This window comes from Sinocyclocheilus rhinocerous, unplaced genomic scaffold (genome assembly GCF_001515625.1).
Source record: "Sinocyclocheilus rhinocerous isolate Xijiao unplaced genomic scaffold, SAMN03320098_v1.1 scaffold1413, whole genome shotgun sequence".
Classification (NCBI taxonomy): Eukaryota; Metazoa; Chordata; class Actinopteri; order Cypriniformes; family Cyprinidae; genus Sinocyclocheilus; species Sinocyclocheilus rhinocerous.
In genome coordinates this window covers 898,599-918,632 of record NW_015639297.1, presented here as the reverse complement: position 1 = coordinate 918,632, position 20,034 = coordinate 898,599, and the positions used below count along the sequence as shown (strand labels likewise).

Here is a 20,034-nt window from a genome sequence, read left to right as displayed (position 1 = left end):
CTAGCCTTTTGATTCTTTCTGCTGATGAGAGATTTGCTCACTGCAGAGTGTACTTTCAGTCCACATTCTCTTAAATGTAAAGACACTGTATGCTGAGACAGATCCTTACCCTGTTCAGTGCTGAACTGGCGAGCAATTCCAGCTGCAGTGTTGAACCGATTCCCCATTGAGATTCTCCGCATTATCCTGTTTTCTCGTGCATTTGTCTTTCATGGACAACCAGCCTTTTTGAGGGACTTGAATGAGATAGTGACATTGTAAAGATGCAATATTCTAGAAATCGCAGATTTGGAACAACTAATTTTTCTTGCTATGGCAGCTATTGACCTTCATCTGGACAACCTGCTGTAGGAGGGTTTCAGTGCCTTTAGAATGGCTCACCGTTTTGCAAAGTCAGTGAAAACTGCACTTTTACTCCTGTTAGGATAACTTCAAATAGTACTAAGCCAGGGGCGATTCCAGGATTTTCATTCCAGGATTTTCATATCACCTTTATTTGACCCTCTAACTCTAGCATAAACACACCTTGTCCTATCGCTCTGCGCCGCAGCGGTCTGCGGATTGAAAAAGAACGCGCTGAAAGACGGGGAGGAGCCGATCGAAGTCTGCCGCCGTTTTCATATGAAATTTAAAGGGGAATGAGGCGATCACGAATTCGTATACAGTTTATGGAGCTAATCGCAAAATTTTAGGTGGGCTGAGTAGTCATTTTAGCTATAGACCCCTTAAAAATGGCCTAGCGACGCCCATGGACTAAGCAGTGACCTTGAAATTTAGGAAATTATTGGTTGTTCTCTAATTTTGATCTCCACTGTATTTTAAAATAATATAAATCTGTTTTTTTACACTTCCTAAAAGAATGTCATTGAACAGTTAATCAAAATAACTTTATACTAATTCTTATTCGATTTAGTGTGTAAACATATTTATGATTACAAATTGTATTAATCACATTTAATCTTAAGAATCCTGCGTAGCCTAATTACTTAATTACATTTACAAAAAATACTTTAAATAATTTTACTAATTATATGAAGGAAATAGCTTAATTTATTAAAGATTTTGATTAAGAATATTGTAGCGTTCTCCCACAAGGACGAGACGTTTTGATGTACAAGGGGTGTTTATTTGGGCTGTTGTCGGCCACAACCCACGCCGTACACACCCCGACTTCTAACCGGTTACCGCACTTGAACCAGCGGGGCACTCTTTTTCTCCCCTCCTTCTCTCTGTTTCCCCTTACACACACACAGGGACGGAGCCTCTTTTCACATCCAACTCGAACATCCAATAACAGTTCGCAACACAAAAATGAATAAAGTGCAACAAAAACATTAAGCACATTGTTATCTATAACACAACAACATTTTGAACATGCTACAATATGAATACAATTGTTTTGTAGGTCATAACTGTGCCCTATGATGTAGGTCATAACTGGGTGATTCTTAGACTATGGGCACTTTTATGTTCTTTGGTCATGTTGGAAAAAATGTAAAATATTAACAATTTCTCTTGTAATCTAAGTTTGTCCTCTTACAGACCTTAAAACTAGACAAATTATTTAAACTTATGAGACTGTGTTACGTGACTTTTGAACAAGTTTTTTTTATTCAACTTCACAAGGATAAAAGTGCCCCTAGTTGAAGAAACGCCCAACTGTGTAACAGTGCCCTATGATGCAATTCCAATATAAAATGTGCTATTGGCAAGAATTGCATCATCTTTGTCACTAAACTGGTTATAAGCCAACACTCTTCATTTTTACCGCAAAACAATGATTCATTTCTGATGTGCTTCCCCTTCGATAGGCTAATTACTTCTTCATGTTGAACGCCCCAGCAGTAGGAAGATCCCCACGTTTACCACTAGTCTCATTGCCAACAGCCAAACTGTGACCTTTTCTACCTCCATTAACCACTTTGTCTCAGGTTGGCATAGAGGGGAAGAAAAAACAACAACTTTTTTTTAAGTTCACACTTTAACAAAACAGGTTATGTGTTATTACCTAATGCCTTTTATAGGCATCTAGGCTTAATAAGTGAACGTTTGAAATGACTGCCGAGTATGTTTTGGTAATGATGCTAAGAGCCAGTTTTGTCCAACCTCTTCAAATGATACGTTTGTGTTTTCCCCACCAACACACCATCAGTTTTTCCAGCCAAACCTCACGCTTTGGTGTATATGTCTCGTAGCTTCCTCTTCCTACCGCATGATGGCTTTGACATTGAAAAAGCAGCGTTTCAAAGGCAGGGCTCTCACATCCTTTTTATCAGCGCTGAGATCAACATGGAAGCAGAGGTACAGTATGTAGCAATTTGTTATTTTGTAGCTGGTGTAAATATAAATACATATTTAGCAAAAGCATTTTACAATAAATAGCAATTGATCAATGTCTATATTAATTTTCAGTAAGGGAGATAAACTCCAGATGATAAGTAGTGCAAAAACGTAGGCATTTTCTGATTTCCTAGTTCACTTTGACTTAATATGCTTTCACTTCTCTGTTCATTTAACCTGTATAAATGTTACGGGAAAGAGAAATGAAATTGTCATGTTTACTGCGACCTTTCCGCCTAACGTTAGTCAGGAAACTCAGTGACACGTGTGACCACGTTGAGGTTGGCATTTGAAACAAATACATTCAAGAGACGACCTTTTTGACTCAACTAAAGCAATGAATATCCTCTCGTAGACTGTACGTCATCCGAGCACTGAAAAAACTCAATCGGAGGCCACACAATGCAATAAAAAGATGTTGAAATTCATGAGATTCAGCCTGTCAATGGAAGATACTGAGTTGGGTGCGCTTCAGGAACCATCGCATCCACAACCAGAGCAGAAAGAGGACATTGAGGACAACTGTTTCGTTGATGACGATGTGCTTCGTTCCCTGGCAATCATGAGCTTGAATCTGATGGTCGATCAAGACTCTGATGCTGACAACCCGTTCTGCAACGGTGATTGGCAGCTCAATGAAAGCAAGATCGTGGCCGAGACAGCTGATATTGCCTATAGTAAGAATGATTTATTCTTCACCGTTTTTATTCATTTTGAAGTATCTAATGTTGAAATTTCCATTTCTTTCATAAGAAAATGGAAGTTCTGGTTGTAATATTCTGCTACCTTTTTTTCAGTTTCTGCACAAATTTGGAAAGTAATTAAAGAGCAAAGCAATTTGTTCCTGAAGACACTCAAAGGATGCAATTATGTTGCATCAAAACAGAACGAGATATGTTTGGAGAAAACCATGTCAGGTTTGCGTCAAATAATGAAAAATCATATTTTTATTATTACCTTGTGACAGTGCTATTTGTTTTGTTATTTTAAAATGAGATTTTCCACAAATTTAACAAAAATTTTTTCCCCCAGCAAAAATCACCATCTTTCATGGCACCTTCCTTGGCATGGTCACCAGCGACAGAGAATCAGGTGTTCCTGTTGTGCTGAACTTCACAGGCACAGACAACTTCCTCTGCTGCACCGGCCAAGGAGAGGACAAGATATTAACAATCAAAGTAAGTTTTCAATAATCTGTTTCTTGATTTTGCAAGGGTTGCATAGCGGGGCATTGCTCTGCAAGTTACAAAAATATGTTTATTGTGCTCCAATATAGTATTACACTGTCTTCCTGTTCAACTTCAACGGCAAACCAACTTTTTTTATGTTTATTTCAGGCGTATGACAGAAAAAATATACACATTTCTGCAGATGACCCAGAAAAATCATCCCTTATTTTCTACATGTCTCAAAAGTGTGATGGTCTCCGGTATTTTGAGTCAGCGCTCCACAGAGGATGGTTCATTCACACTGTAAATGACGTTGTTGTGAAAATGAAAAGAGGCAATAATACATCCAGCAGTTGCTTTGTCTTAGAGTGAGACCACAGAACCCGCTGGATATTAAAACATCTTATTAATTTAAGGATTTTATTCAGAATGTTCATAGTATTTTTAAAATACATAATGAGTACTTTATCAATATATTTATATTAACCTCTATTTACATTTGCCTGTATAAGCTACTAGAAATGTGAGCTTTCCCGTTGGTTAGAGTAAATTTATAATTTATCACATTATAATGTGTTCATGTATCTTTCTACACTTTTAATATCAAGCATTTAAATAAAACATTTCCAAGGGAAAAAAAATAGTTTTATTCTATTGGAAAACAAAACGTTTCCAAAATCAGGCAATGGTGTAGATGCTTTCCCCCCCGCCCCATCGCTCTCACTTCTGATGTAATTTTTGAAAGCACCCATTTCTTTATAGTCCGGTTTGTTCAATGTCTTCCTCAAAGGCTTTGTTCTCTTCTCCATCTGAATTCTCATATGGGTTCACCAGTCTCGTCAGCCTTCTTAGCTTTCCTGAAAAAAAAAAAAAAAAAAAAAAAAAAGTTTTGCACTAATGTAAGCAATTAAATACCACACCAGTTGTGGTAAAATCTTGTATGGATTTAATTCATGTGAATTATTATTTTGTTTTTTGAAGCCCATATTTTACTATTTCTATAGAAATAATTATTATAATGTGTAACATTTCTAACTTTGATGCTAAAAATAAAGTGCTTATTGCATTGTACCATTGTTGGATCATGTCATCTTTGTGTAATTTTTAATCATTGTCCACAATGCATATAGCTGTTATGATGATGCAGTTCTACCAAACATGTCAGTGTTTTAATATGGACAAGAATGACAATCTTCACTGACATTGAACTGGCTCCAAGTTGCTTTCAATCACTGACTCATTCTTGAAGTGTTTCACCTGCAGTACTTACTTCTTCCTTTTTAATATCCCTGTGGTAATGAGGTAGATCCCCCCAAACACAGTTACACCCATTAGGACTCCAAATACCACCAGCCAAACTGTGATTTTTTCCTCTTTGGGTGGAGCTAATGTTGCCTGCAGCCCAACAAATTCCAGCGTTTCATCATTAAGTAAAAATGCACCATTGATGCGTTCTCTGGACAACCTGTGAAGAGTTAAAAAGGGAAATTCACTGGAGCTGCTCAAGTTCTCCTTAATTATGTCATGGCACCCAATATTCATACACTCTATAATTAGTTTAAAAATATTATATGGTTATAAAATATATTTAAAAATATAGTATATGGTATGGTTTCGAGAAATACCAGATAGCTGCCTCTACATCTGCTTTGGGAATGACTGTGTCTGGTTTGGTTGGATCCATCACAACGAAATAAAAGGAAATTCTGGCCGTTTCATTGTATGTGTTGATATTCTCTGGCCTGTGCGCAACAAATATGTTGTGCAATGTCACAATGACAATGATTCAATCACACTCTGAAATGTGCAATTAGTGTGCAATCACACTCTGAAATGTGCAATTAGCAATTAGAGATAATACTTGCATGAAATTAATTTCTATTCCCTTTTCTTCCAAGTAGTACTGGCGCATGGCAAAGCCCATAGTGGACTTAAAGAGATACATTTCATTTGCATTCCATGTGTACTGGAGATTAAAAATGACATCATACACTCTATAATTAGTTTAAAAATATTATATGGTTATAAAATATATTTAAAAATATAGTATATGGTATGGTTTCGAGAAATACCAGATAGCTGCCTCTACATCTGCTTTGGGAATGACTGTGTCTGGTTTGGTTGGATCCATCACAACGAAATAAAAGGAAATTCTGGCCGTTTCATTGTATGTGTTGATATTCTCTGGCCTGTGCGCAACAAATATGTTGTGCAATGTCACAATGACAATGATTCAATCACACTCTGAAATGTGCAATTAGTGAAGGATAAGAAGAGATAATACTTGCATGAAATTAATTTCTATTCCCTTTTCTTCCAAGTAGTACTGGCGCATGGCAAAGCCCATAGTGGACTTAAAGAGATACATTTCATTTGCATTCCATGTGTACTGGAGATTAAAAATGACAGTAATTAGCAAAGGCAAATTCCATTTCTATCTGTAAATCATTGTTTGTTCAAAATTAAAAGAGGCTTACTGCATCATCTCCCATGGCAGATTTTAGGCGTATTCTGACTTTGAATGCATTTGAATCATCTTTATTTACAGAGGATGCTGTGAATAAGTAAATACACCTAATTATTTATTAGTTTAATTTTTTCAATATATAGTGGTCTGATATGTGGTCATATCAGTACTTGCACTGATGGATGAAGATTATATAATAGCTGAATTTATTATAAGAATCTAAAGAAATTTAATGTTTATGTTCAAATGAAATACTAACTTGGGTTAATATTGACATCCCAGCCAGGCTCTCGGTTGTTCTTCTGGTTCTCCTCCTTTAGCCAGTCCATGAGAGTGCTGAAGTAATGTAGCAGTGGCTGAGAGTCCATCCTCGTGGTTCCTGCAACATCTTCCAGAGCATGAGTCCAAGACAAGGATCTGCCTAACTCAAGCATATGCCTGCGGACCAAAATATTTGTTTGTTTATAGCAGTTATATTTATCCTAAAATTAAAGAATATAGGCGTTATTAATAGAACATGCATCATTCTGCATACCCGAGTTTGTTACCAGCTTTGGTTGAGTTTGTAATGTCGCATTTATAAAGGGGACCGGTGTGGCCAGCTGCCTCACATAAGGCCTCTTGAAACTGGAACTGATATATGGTTCTGGTAAAGTACCTATTAGAGAAACAAGGCATGGCTATTCATATGGCTATTAGCCTATGTGACATTATTTCTTGCAGTTTTAAATTCATTTAAAGGGAGTAACACTCCAAAGAGAAAGGAAAAATTGAAATCGCATCATATGACCCCTTTAAAATAAATATTGCATTACGTAAAGAAAGATTTGTTAAAATTCGGGTTATACACATTTTTTGATACAGAATTCCCAATTCATTTCAAAATAGCAAGCTCTCAATTTGATTCACACTCAGGTATATCTTAGCAGGGCTGCCAAGTCTTACGCATTCAGCGTGAAACTCTCGCAATTGACACTGTTCTCATGCTCTACGCCACATATCCATTTTATCACGCAGTGCAAAGCACCCTCAAAACCTCAAGAACACCCTCAGGTTAAACTACAATAATAAGCTATTAGCAAAACAATTTGGCAACCTCTCCATTGCGTATTAGTGTTTGTGTATTAGTTTAGCAATGGACGGGAGAAAGATACACTATATGGACAAAAGTATTGGGACACCCCCTTCTAATGAATAGGTTTGACTACTATAAACAAAGATTTGTACTCCTGGAAATGACTAAACATATAATGATATTCTATGGAATTGTGTGCTTCTAATTTTATAGCAACAGTTTGGACAATGACCCTTTTCTATTCTAACATGACAATGCCTCTGTGTATAAGAGAAGGTTCAAAAAGAAATTATTGATTCAGTCAGTGTGGAAGAACTCGACAGGTCTGCAGAAAGCCAAGTCCTAATCCCAGCTGAACACCTCTGGCGTGACTTTAAATGCAGAACTTGAGCCAAAAACTCATCACCAAACACCAACGACTTGTACATACACTATATGGACAAAAGTATTGGGACACCCCCTTCTTTAGAACTGAAAAAGGCACTTCCAAAACTGTGGCAACAAAGATGGAAACATAATTCATGTATTTAAAAATTGTATTTCCATCTCTGCAGCAGTTTTGGAAGTGTCTAAAATGACTGACCCATATGTAGAAGTCATTGGTGTTTGGTGATGAGTTTTTGGCTCAAGGTCCGCATTTAAAGTCACACCAGAGGTGAATCATTTGGTAAATCTATAGCCTACATTTCTATAAATATACTATATCTATATTCTATAGATGTAGCTACAGAACTTGTTTGAAATTTCCAATACGGATTACCAAATGTAATGAATTCTTTTCAAGCGATTTATCTTAGATGATAACCACTATGTTCAAAGTGTATGTGTGAGAGAGACACCGAGAGATTTGCAGTTTGTGAACACAGAGCAGGATAGAGTACAAGAGAGAGGAAACAGTTACAGTATTAATTGTATAACATCTGAGTGTTAAGAGATTCATCTGTAGAAGGGAGACAAATAGCATCAAATACAGCATTTTACATTACTGTATACTAGTGATTATAGCAACTATATCAAGTACCTGCACGCCTTTGTTGTAGTCTCGTCTCCCCTCAGACGTGCTGCAATGGCGATCCTGCGTGCAATTCTCAAAACGCCCACAAGATGGCGGCGTTTATCGGTGAATCCGATATTACAATTATATCCGATTATGGTAAAATGCTTAAATATCGGGAAAAATATTGGTAAATCGATATATCGGTCGATCTCTACTGTATACCTTGTGATACTGTCATACGGTACAGTGACAACATTTACTGTATTGGCAGCAAACTCTGTTCTAGCACAAAACCTCATGGTTGTGTCATACTACATGGGCTAACTTTTGATGACACACTGAATAGGTACAATTACAAACAAAAAAATTATATAAATTAAGTTACATTCTATTTTCTAATGTATCAACTGAAATCTGTGTTACTGCAACTATTTCAGCAAGAAAGGTGATTTGCAATGTATCTCGCATTGTTTGCTGTTGAATGAACTGTTCTTCATTCAGAATTTTCTGTTGTGTTTCAGTGAAACAAACCAAACCAAATTAATCAATATTTTCAAAGAGTGAGTATGTGGACTGAAAATGTGTAGGCCTATAACTGTGATGAAAACATGAGATCTGGTTTTAAAAGCTGTGTTACAAGTTTGATCAGTTTGGATTTCTGTAATAAGAATTTTGAAAATGTACCCCTTACTTGTGAAAATAAAGTGAAAAAAAAACAAAACAACAACTGTAACAAAATACCCATAAGCAAATACCCCCACCCCACTTGCCATGGGAATTCTCACTCCAAGCTCATTTCAAAAGTTGAGTTATAATGTGCATTGTATTGAAAAAAAAAAAAAAAACAACAACTGTAACAAAATACCCATAAGCAAATACCCCCACCCCACTTGCCGTGGGAATTCTCACTCCAAGCTAATTTCAAAAGTTGACAGTTATAATGTGCATTGTATTTCAATATGAATAACATATGGTGCTGGTGTGGGGGGTGGGTGACTTGAAAAAAAACCCTGGTCATTGAAAGAACCAGCTCATAAGAGTAATTTGTTTCGCCAATTGGGCTACACTGTTCGCTCTGCCTATTTTCTAATTCACTATAAAGAACCGGCTCAAAAGAGTCGTTTATTTCTGAAATTGGGCAACCCTGGTCAACACATATGTTTTGACTCAAAGAACCAGCTCGGGTCATTTGTTTCGGGAAGCAGGCTACATTGCATGTGCTGTATGTTTTGATTCACTAGAAAGAACCAAGTCAAAAGAGTCATTAGTATCGGGAGTCTGGCTACCCTAATATGTTTTAAATCAGTAAAAAGAACCAGCTCATATTTGTTTATGAATTGGACCTCATTGGTTGTGTTAAATGTTTGCTCATCCATGCAGACCGTGAGAACAGCTCAATATAAAGATGATTCTTGCCATTATTTAGCAATTTACTTTGTATTGCTTCACATTTTGAAGATCCTACAATGTGGGAATGTTGCTGAATGCAAGATTCAAATGATTTAGTTAAAAAAAATCAATATTGAGGTTAAGAATAGCAAATTCTGAAGTAATGATGACCGTGTTAAACACAATGCTTTATCAATTCTACAGTTGACATTACCTGATAAAAGAAAAATCCCCAGACACATGGAAAAGGGCAGGTGGGTCACAGTAAGACTCATCTCTGGGCACAGCCTCAGCCACTCCAACTAGTTCTCTCCTGTGGTAACAAATGCTGTGATGAGCCATAGAGTCAAAGTTCAACTGAATAAGAGTTCATAATGTTTGGATTCTGATGAATTTTAATCGGTCTTCTGTCACTCACTTCATTTGCCACCAGCGGAGCATCCACTCATCTTTGGGGATGGTCTCTTTGAAGACTTGCCACCTCCATTCCTCCAGCATGTAGGTGAAAGGCAGAGTAGCCACGATGGTGAGGGCCTGCTTCAGAAGGAAGTTAATATCTGTCTCTGTAAATACAAATAATAATATTAATGTTTTTGGGTTTTGGTAGAGAATGTTTGTATGCTGAATTCAGTTTCTGGTTATTCAGATGAAGTCAGGCAGGTATTGCAATTGCACTTTACCATAGTCCTGTTTGAAGTCAGGAGGTAGAAGCCCCAGTGACTGCAGGTGAGAAGGAGTGGCAGCAGACAGGGACATGATCTCTCCCACAGCCTCATGGAAGCCTTCATTAGCACCATCTCTCAGCAGATATGAGTGGTGACGGTAAACCATTTGGTACTGGTTATGACCCATCTCATGGTGAACAGTTAAGAAATCATCCATGTTCACTTTAGTGCACATTTTGATTCTGTAAAAAATAACAGCGTTCTTCTAAATAAGTTTGCTAATTCTTGCTCAGAATGAGAACAGCAGCTAAAATTAAAAAAATTGCTATTCTATTCTAACTGCTTTGTTTCAGAATCCTGAAAAACGTATTACATTTTCCACAAAAATATTAAACAGCACAAATGTTTTCACCATCAATAATAAAAAGAAAATCAGCATATTAGAATGATTTATGAAGGATCATATGACACTGAAGACTGGAGTAATGGCTACTGAAAATTCAGCTTTGCCATCACAGGAATAAATTACATTTTAACACATTAAAACAGAAAACAGCTATTTTCAATGTTAATAATATTTCACAATATTACAGCCTTTTTTCTGTATTTTTGTTCAAATAATTGCAGCCTTAGTGAGGCAAAGTGAAAAATATACATCTAACACATTAGAAACAATGAGTTCTTTTCAGAAAAGCATCAAAAGGAAATATTATTTTAAATAATTAAACAGAATTCAGTTGTTTAAAATTGTATCTTATCTTCTTGTTAAAGGGGTCATATTATGCGATTTCAAGTTTTCCTTTCTCTTTGGAGTGTTACAAGCTCTTGGTGCATAAAGAAGATCTGTAAAGTTGCAAAGACTAAAGTCTCAAATCCAAAGAGATATTCTTTATAAAAGTTAAGAGTCAACCACGCCTACCTAAAACGGCTCGTTCTAACACGCCCCCACATGTCTACGTCACGATGTGGGAAGATTTGCATAACACCGCCCAAATGTTCACGCAAAGAAAGAAGGAGTAACTTTTATTCTCGCTGTAGTATTGATGCCGCTGCCGTCGCCATGCCGTGGAGACGCTGTGTTTCGTTGTGAAAGCGAAACTACTTTGTTTGGCCTTCCAAAAGAGGATGATATCCGCTTCGTCATGCCTAGAGCTGATCCGTGCTGGTCGCTGAGACAATACATCAACTTTGCGCTGTGGATCGCCGGAACGGCTTTCACCGTGGACGAAGCGGAATCCAGCCCGCCTCAGCTCACTCTATACCGGCCTCAGCGCACGCTAAGCCGGGGCTTCCCCTCACGCTAGGCCGCTGTGTTTTTCGTTGCCACTGATGATTCAAACGCGAGTTTTGAGCAGTGTAGAGTAGCGCTTGTTGTTCGTCATTTCTCCGATCACAAATGCAGACAAGAGTTTTATGTTTACGCGGCGCGATGCAATGCAACGCAACGCAACGCGTAAAAAGACAGTATAAGTCATTATAATCAGTAATTATGTCCCCACTGGATGCAACAAATGCCTCGTTTATAATGGGGTTTTTTTTTTGTCTCTTAGCTCCGGCTGGACACGGCATCACAATATGGTAGGGGCGTAACATTTCCGTCTCACGCTTGAGGTATTCGGCCAATCACAACGCACTGGATAGCTGGCCAATCACAGCACACCTCGCTTTTTCAGACCGATGAGCTTTGTAAAAATCGACGCGTTTCAAAAAGGCGGGGCATAGAGGAGAAACAATAATGTACAGTATGTGGAAAATAATGTGTTTTTTTAACCTTAAACCGCATAAACACATTGCATTACACCAAATACACAAAATAACGTTCTTTTTAGCAATGTACAGTATTTGAAAAATAATGTGTTTTTTGAACATTAAAGCATGTCAACATATTCTGTTACACCAAATAATAATCTTTAAAATAGCATCATATGACCCCTTTAATCATTACCAAGCATTTTGACCGAATGTAACAACATTATCATCCCACCTGAAGTCCTCCCTGTTGCCCATGACCCATGCAGTAGGATGGCACACCACGTCTCTTCCTTCAGGCTTAATAAACATTGAGTTTGTCCAGAAGTTGTCAAACATTGCAGACATGTTTACAGACATAAAGAATTGTTCTGCCTCTTTAAACAGGCGGATTTCATCCCAGCCCTGAAATGGTATCAAATAATTAGGAAAAATAAAAAAATAAAAAATAAAAATAAAAAAAGAGCATGACCATTTACAACTCCAGCTAAAGAACAAAATGATTAATAGCACAGATTACATGTAATCTTTGATCAAATAAAATGCGAACAGACTTTTAGCCTGGACTTTAAACATATATGAAGATAAAAGATAAAACCTTGGCGATAAAAGACGCTTAAGCTTAGACCAAAAAGGTAAAGAATAGAAATGAAAATGGTCACATGTCTTACCTGGGCCACCATTTCAGAGCTCACATCGATATCAGGCTTTTCTGGATACGGGATCATGAGAGGATACAAGTTGGTCCAAAACCTTCCCCACATATCACCTAAATGTGAAAAGTCATAAAATGTCACCATTTGATCTTAAAACAACATTATATCCTAATAGCATATATTTATTCTTGTATATGTGATTTAATATCACTATTTGGACAATGCAAATGTCCAAAAAGTGATGTTCCATATATTACCAAGCAGGTGTACTGGAAGGCAAGCGTCAGAGGCGATGTGACCAGGATAGACATCTTGCAGTTTTGCTCTCACATAAGCATGAAGCTCTTTGTACAAAGGCAAGATCTAGAACATCATAATAAGATTGAGTTTTCTGAATAAAAACCCAAGAAAAACTTAAAAATGAAGGTTCTTTATTGCCATTGATGTTCCATGAAGAACATTTAACATCCATGGAACATTTGCACAAAAGGTTCTTTATAATGGAAAATAGTAGGTTCTTTAAAGGGGTCATATGATGCTGCTAAAAAGAACAGTATTTTGTGTATCTGGTGTAACGAAATGTGTTTATGCGGTTTAAGGTTCAAAAAACACATTATTTTCAGCTGTTGTCGTTCCATCCTGACGGATGACAGCCGTGACAGCTAAGTGGAATCTCGGAAAATAAACCGTGGAACTTTGACCAATGAGAAAACAGTTTACTCGCGCGTGCGTGACTTGTATTAACAAATTTGGTCCGTTTAGAAACATTGCCATATGAAAGCGAACCGCACCAAGAATAAAAAGCAACATTGTAATAATTTTAATCCCTGTTTCAGAACAAAGCAATCGATCTACAGGTGTGAAAGCACCCTAAAAATGGTTCTTTAAAGAACTGTTTACTGAAAGGTTCTTTGGGGAACCAAAAATCTATAGCATCGTTGCATAAAACACCTTTTGGAACCTTTATTTTTAAGAGAGGTTTTCACCAACCTCCTGGTAAATGCGCCTGGCATCTTCCATAACTTGGTCTCGGGAGTAACTGTATTCGGGTTCATCGATGGTTTCATAATCCCCCCTCCAGTAATCTCCATGGTCTTCATAATCTTAAATAAAATGACGAGAAAAATCGTGAACTTAGTCAACCGCCACATCAGTTGTCCATAAAATCAAAGCAGTAAAAGCAAAGGCATAATATAATTTATTATCAGGTAATATCAGGTTATTAAAAGCCTGTGTCAAAGTTAAGAACAGAGCTCATACTGTTGAGTTTAGCGGCTTCATTCTTCAGGTCCACATATTTCTCATAAAGGGGTCTCATCTTCATCCCTGCGGCCACTCTCCATCCCTCCCACACATGTAGACGCTCGTCATAGTCCCTGCTGTTTGCCATGATACTCTCTAGGCCTAGTGAATGAAAAGTGTATTGAAGTCAGGTAAACTGGCTCACTGATTTAAATGCAGATGGACATTCACATGTGGCAAATGCCTTTACTGTATGTGTTTCCTGGTAACTTCACATTGCTAGCAGTGAGATCTAAAAACACTACATATGATACACAGTTTGGTCAAGTCAAGTCAAGTCAAGTGTCGTTAGTCATTCAAATTTAAGAACATACACCACCGTTCAAAAGTTTGGGGTTGGTACATTTTTTAAAATAATTTTCAAGTCTCTTATGCTCAGCAACGCTGCATTCATTTGATAAAAAATACAGTACAAATAGTAATATTGTAAAGATCAGCAGCCATTACTCTAGTCTTTTGTGTCACATGAAATCATTCTAATATGCTGATTTACTGCTCAAGGAACATTTCTTATTATTATCAATATTGAAAACATTTGTGCTGCTTAATATTTTTATGGAAACCATGAAACCATTTCTTTCCAAAAAAAAAAAATCTTACTCACCCCAAATTTTTTAATGAATGAATTTGTTTTTATTGAATCGTAAAGGAATATAACACCAAATGTTTCTGGCCAGTTTTACCTTCACTTCACCTTATATTTCAGATTTCATATCCTCTTTTTTAAATAAACATCAACTTTCTCACATCTTTTAACAATGAACCTGAGAATAGAAACTCACAGTTCCCTTTGTCTTTTTTATACATTTATGTAATAAACAATTTATTATTGTAAATGCAATTTATCATTAATGTTCCTGTGGTTCAGTGGTAGAGCATTGCGTTAGCAGCGCAAAAGGTTGTGGGTTCAATTCCCAGAGAACACACATACTGGTAATGTATAGCCTGAATGCACTGTAAGTCGATTTGGATAAAAGCATCTGCTAAATGCATAAAAAAAAAAAAAAAAGATCATTAGGCTGGTGCTGTATGTACGGCTAACATTACCTGGCTCCAAAGTCTGACAGTCAGTGGGATCATCAATTTTGCACACAGTTGCTGTGTTGTAAATCGTGCTCATCTCTGACATGATGTTTCTCAGCTGTGATACACAAGGCATTCAGGTCATATTAGTTTCGTCACGTTTGCCATATTTCCACAGGAGAAGTGAAACACTACTGTATATATAGTATGAAAGACAATTTCAATGTCTGGGTGACATTATTGTAAAATATCAGTCATACTTACTTCACTAGCCTTGTCCGGTGAAAGCGCCCCTGACCCTTTATCTTGGAGCTTTTGGAGCTGAATTTTAATCAGTGGATCAGAGATTTGATCACTGGGGTAGGCACTGGACTCCTCAGACATCTTACTGTAGTACTCTCTCCAGATTGCATATGCTTCAGCCTAAAGAGAGAGTTGAAGAGAACATCCATATCCAGTCACCACTTAATGTTTTCTCCAAAAATGAGATATTTTGTTATTTCAATATTTGAACAAGTTAAAAACTGGCTACAGAAGATAGACAAGGATGCTCAACTTATGAACACACATATCCAGTTCCCACTGATGTTGTTCAATTCATATTTTCCCCCAGAATTAGATATTTTATGATGTCAGCAGTTTCAAGCAGTTCGCAGAAGAAAGAGAAATGCTCAAATTGATGCTCATCATGAACACCCATATCTGCAGAACAAAAAAAGATGTTCAACTTGTCTTGAACACCTACTAGTTACTACTGATGTTGTTTGATTAATATTTTGCCCCCAAATGAGATATTTTGTCATTTCAGTAGTAGTTTAAAGGGTTACAACTACACTGAAAAAGTTTTATTCATCCAATTTAAAAAAATTAGGGTAATGATTCACATCTATATTTTTTAACTTGAGCCAATGAAAAATAAATAACTTGCCCTAAACAATATTTTCTATGTCTATGAAAACTATTTGATAAAACCTGGCACAAAGTATATTTTTCTTGTTGAAGAAAGTCAATTAAATTAAATTATATTTTTGTTCCAAAAAAAAAAATATAGATTTAATCAAAACAAAAATTCTCATTTAAGAGATTTATTTTTATAGTTTTCATAGACATAGAAAATATTGTTTAGGGCAAGTTATTTATTTTTCATTGGCTCAAGTTAAAAAATATAGATGTGAATCATTACCCTACATTTTTTTAATTGGTTGAATGAAACATTTTTTTCAGTGTAATTTCCAAGTTAAATCTATATCAGTTGTTTTATTTTTCCAATTGGTTAAACTTGGAAATTAAGAAAAAAGCAAACAAATAAAGGAACATTCATGCAATTTTCTGTTTTATTTTAATTCAATCAAACATTTCCCCATAAAACATGAACAACTAGTTTAACAAACTAACATAAAACAGTATCAAAACAAACGGCATCAAAACTATATGGTTTTATTCCACTCGGAGTTCACAATATTGGCGGTACTGAATTTTAGGTGCTAACTCACCTTTTCCGAGGTTGAGCATTACCTGCTGAATAAAATATAAAGTGCTTTTCAAACACTTAGTCCAGGTGCACAGCATAAATAAGTCTGAAAAAATGGACATAGAAGGCCCGAGATCGGTCGGTTCATCCATTACAAAGTTTTCTTCCAAGATGATTCCCACTCTAGATGGGTTAGATGTGGACTTGATTGATCAACACTGAGGATTCTTACTGGAGCCTGTCTTGTCAGCTGCCTCCTAACAGAGGAAGAAACAGATCGATAAAGACATTATCAAGTCAGTTAGATAATGCTGTTTGTCAAATACTCAAGATCATATGCTGCGTTCACACCATGTTCTACTTAGAGCTGTTCATGTCCTTGGACCGGGAACTGTGCGTTTCTATGGCAACACTATCAATGCCTAAATTAATCTGCAGCAGTCAGGTACAGTGGTCACGTCATACAAGTAGAAGCTCTCAGAAAATTCCCAGATTACAGATGGTAATTATGAGTTCTACAAGGACATGAATTCTTTTTCCAAGTTGGAATCTTGTAATTATGGCAAATACAACATGGGATGAATGCACTTATACGTACCTGGTTTACTGTAAAAAGAGCTGGCCTTTGGGTGATGTCAGGCTTGTCTTGACAACTTTTCTGTGAAGAGAAATCATTAAAGTTACAGTCTTTATAAGGGCATCTGACTTAAGGGTTTACATTTAATTGTGCAGTGTGCCAGTCAATAAAGTGATCCTCCTCAGAACAGGTCTCAGTTAACCCACATGACATACTGCTGCTCTAGAGTTTTGCTGTGAGGTGGCGTAAACATTTTAGTGCATAAAGTAATTTAAATGTATGTACATTGTTTCGTTCTTGTATAACTTCCATGTTTGAACATAGAGGCAGGGTTTCACAGACAGGACTTAGCTTAAACCAGGACTAGGCCTTGGTTAAATTAGGATATTTAAATAACTTTTATAAAAATGCCTTAAGAACTTTACTGGTGTGCATCTTGAGACACGACAATGGCACTGACGTATTTTAAGATGTGTCAGTACAAGATATTTTCAGTTAAGACCGCTTGAACATGCATTGAACAGGCCTGAGAATCCAGGGGATAATGTTTATATAACGTCAGCTGTGCTCTCTTATCACAGTTATGAGGGCCATACTTACACTTCCAAAGCATCTCTTCCATGTCTTCTTCCTTCCAAAACAAGTTAGTCATTAAGAGGGCTCTGAACCTAGATAGAACAGAAGTATATTCATCCGTTTTTGTATTTATACCGTTAATTAATTTAAACTTACTCTAAACTTACTCTTTCAAACAACAGCCATGTCTATTAAACTTAAATTATTGCACTCACCATATTAGCGCCACCATCGTCTCTCCTCCACTGCAATCGCGGCTGCTGTGTGAGTAAAATTAACTTACACTCCTCATAAACAACATCGAGCGAAAAAGAAAAAGGAAAATAATCTCAGGCGAACTCGCTGGTCCGGGTTCAAGCCCGGTTTTGTCCGCTGCAGGCGCGTGAGAAAATTAGCTAGCTAATTTTAGCTAGTTTGTCTTTAGACAAACAACAGTTTTCGCCGATCACGGTCTCTCGAGGAAAAGAGAGAGCGATAAAACATCTAAAACAAAGTTTCCACCTTCTCATCCACAGCTCGTTGAATTCACACACAATCACGGTGACAAAATGTTGTCGTTAACGGACTCTCAGCACCAGTGTGAGGAGGCGTGGACGGTCATAATATAAACTTAATAATATGAGTTAATCTAACCTTGATATTTTACATTCGTCAAAACAAATAGGTCTTAGTTGAGCTCTTAATGAAAACTATTTATATTTATCAATGTTTTGAACTAAAAAAATATTACTTGAAAAACAAAACAAATAATGGTAAATTTAATTGAAAGACAAATTATTAATTGGATGAAGTACTGCTTGAAAATCTTTTTTCAGTGTAGGATCACACTTACCTCTTTATCTGCATTTTCCTGGGAGATATCTGTGTTGTAGGCCCAGGATGCAAGGGAATACTGGTACACGAGATTGGTTGCCTCCTCATCGAATTTCTTCAAGAATTCCCTTGCGCTTTCCTCCACGGTCTGAGAGCAGTCCACAGAGGCCATGGCCAAAAGCAGGAGCCAGCGAGCAAACATTGCGACAGCACTTGTCCCACCGACACTGACACTGTTGTTTTCCCCATGCGTGATTTTATCGTAAACGCTCAATTGCTTTGCCCTTTGACCAACATTGTGCTTGAATGCAGGTGGGATGTTTCCAGGAAGGAGTCTCACTGGATGTGGCATTACACGTCTTCTGCTAAAATGACCATATTTATTATTAAATGGCCATATTATTATTATTAAAGTAACATCACACCTCTTCACAAATGGTATGAAGCAAATTACACAAAACATAATATTGTTTCAGTATTACTTAGCAATTGATGAAAATGATCCACTATTATAAATTATAAACGAAACTAAACTAACTAAATTAAAACTTTTAGTTTTTCATTACTATTTATTTTTAAATGAATGTGTGCTTCATATACCGGCTGTATCTGATTTGTTCATTACTGAAAGCTAAAGCAAAATTCACCAAAAATACTGATTTTTGCGAAGAGCAGACCTGTGATCTTTACTTTGAGCAGTAAGTTAATTGTGCAAACATAATCTAGGCCTATAAAATCATAAATAACAGTGCCTGTGTCGGCTAAAGTAGATCTTTATCAAGATAAGCTGATGACTCAGAGAGTTTCATAGTTAAATTATACCTTAAAATATTAAATAATACATTTGATTGAACAGAAAGATATTACAGTTGGAACATGAGAAACATAGATGACTATTTTAAATTTCATCTGGAATAATTCCATGAGTCATTAAAGGGGTCATATGATGCTGCTAAAAAGAACATTATTTTGTGTATTTGGTGTAATGAAATGTGTTTATGCGGTTTAAAGTTAAAAAAACACATACTGTACATTATTGTTTCTCCTCTATGCCCCGCCTTTTTGAAACGCGTCGATTTTTACAAAACTAATCGGTCTGAAAAGCGAGGTGTGCTCTGATTGGCCAACTATCCAGTGCGTTGTGATTGGCCGAATACCTCAAGCGTGAGACGGAAATGTTACGCCCCTCACATACTGTTGATGCCGTGTCCCGGCCGGAGCAACGAGACAAAAACATTAAAACCCATTACAAACGAAGCATTTGTTGCATCCAGTGGGGACATAATTACAGATTATAATGACTTATACTATCGTTTTACGCGTTGCGTTGCATTGCGCCACGTAAACATAAAACCCTGTCTGCATTTGTGATCAGAGAAATGACAAACAACAAGTGCTAACGTTAATCCACACTGCCCAAAACTCGCGTTTGAATCATCAGTGGCAAATCCTTTAAATGAAAACGTACTTACGTGAGTCAGAACTGCCGGCATTTTAGTCTAACGTAACTCTCCCAGGATCAGTAAACAGTCCTCCATAAAATGTGCCGGCAATCCACAGCACTAAGTTGATGTATTCCCTCAGCGACCAGCACAGATCAGCTCTAGGCATAACGAAGCGGATATCGTCCTCTTTTGGAAGACCAAACAAAGTAGTTTCGCTTTCACAACGAAAAACACAGCGGCCTAGCGTGAGCGAAAGCCCCGGCTTAGCCTGAGCTGAAGCCGGGCAAGAGTGAGCTGAGGCGGCGGGGTCGAGAACGGCG

General features: G+C 37.0%; 2 protein-coding genes across 3 annotated transcripts; one reads left to right on the top strand and one right to left on the bottom strand.

The window, feature by feature from the left end:
* Positions 1 to 1,954: 1,954 nt before the first annotated feature.
* On the top strand, positions 1,955 to 4,141 carry LOC107751136 (uncharacterized). Its single transcript, XM_016566758.1, has 5 exons — positions 1,955 to 2,301; positions 2,696 to 3,017; positions 3,138 to 3,257; positions 3,373 to 3,518; positions 3,678 to 4,141. Exons 1-5 carry the CDS (start codon positions 2,185 to 2,187, stop codon positions 3,879 to 3,881), a joined length of 909 nt encoding a protein of 302 aa, XP_016422244.1. The 5' UTR covers positions 1,955 to 2,184; the 3' UTR covers positions 3,882 to 4,141.
* Positions 4,142 to 4,775: 634 nt separating this feature from the next.
* On the bottom strand, positions 4,776 to 18,526 carry ace2 (angiotensin I converting enzyme 2). 2 transcript variants are annotated; one of them, XM_016566757.1, is made up of 17 exons: positions 18,289 to 18,526; positions 15,097 to 15,255; positions 14,857 to 14,950; positions 13,768 to 13,911; positions 13,498 to 13,610; positions 12,765 to 12,870; positions 12,523 to 12,620; positions 12,087 to 12,256; positions 10,118 to 10,344; positions 9,856 to 10,000; positions 9,652 to 9,750; positions 6,512 to 6,634; positions 6,236 to 6,414; positions 5,987 to 6,063; positions 5,798 to 5,898; positions 5,582 to 5,698; positions 4,776 to 4,974 (listed from the first exon to the last, which is right to left on the bottom strand). In XM_016566757.1, exons 1-17 carry the CDS (start codon positions 18,469 to 18,471, stop codon positions 4,776 to 4,778), a joined length of 2,334 nt encoding a protein of 777 aa, XP_016422243.1. In that variant the 5' UTR covers positions 18,472 to 18,526. The 2 variants fall into 2 exon arrangements, with proteins under 2 accessions (XP_016422243.1, XP_016422242.1); XM_016566756.1 differs by lacking the exons at positions 5,582 to 5,698; positions 5,798 to 5,898; positions 5,987 to 6,063 and having other exon boundaries at positions 4,805 to 4,974.
* Between the last annotated feature and the right edge of the window lie 1,508 nt (positions 18,527 to 20,034).

What these genes read in the sequence shown, in the direction of transcription:
- LOC107751136 (XM_016566758.1), top strand. Translation starts at nt 2,185, where the DNA reads ATGTCTCGTAGCTTCCTCTTCCTACCGCATGATGGCTTTGACATTGAA. An exon ending in AGATCAACATGGAAGCAGAG is followed by an intron (nt 2,302 to 2,695) that starts GTACAGTATGTA and finishes ATCCTCTCGTAG; the next exon opens with ACTGTACGTCATCCGAGCAC. An exon ending in TTTGGAGAAAACCATGTCAG is followed by an intron (nt 3,258 to 3,372) that starts GTTTGCGTCAAA and finishes TTTTTCCCCCAG; the next exon opens with CAAAAATCACCATCTTTCAT.
- ace2 (XM_016566757.1), bottom strand. Translation starts at nt 18,471, where the DNA reads ATGTTTGCTCGCTGGCTCCTGCTTTTGGCCATGGCCTCTGTGGACTGC. An exon ending in GGCAACAGGGAGGACTTCAG is followed by an intron (nt 10,345 to 12,086) that starts GTGGGATGATAA and finishes TATTTTTTACAG; the next exon opens with AATCAAAATGTGCACTAAAG. An exon ending in GGAATAGAAATTAATTTCAT is followed by an intron (nt 5,699 to 5,797) that starts GCAAGTATTATC and finishes TGTTGCGCACAG; the next exon opens with GCCAGAGAATATCAACACAT.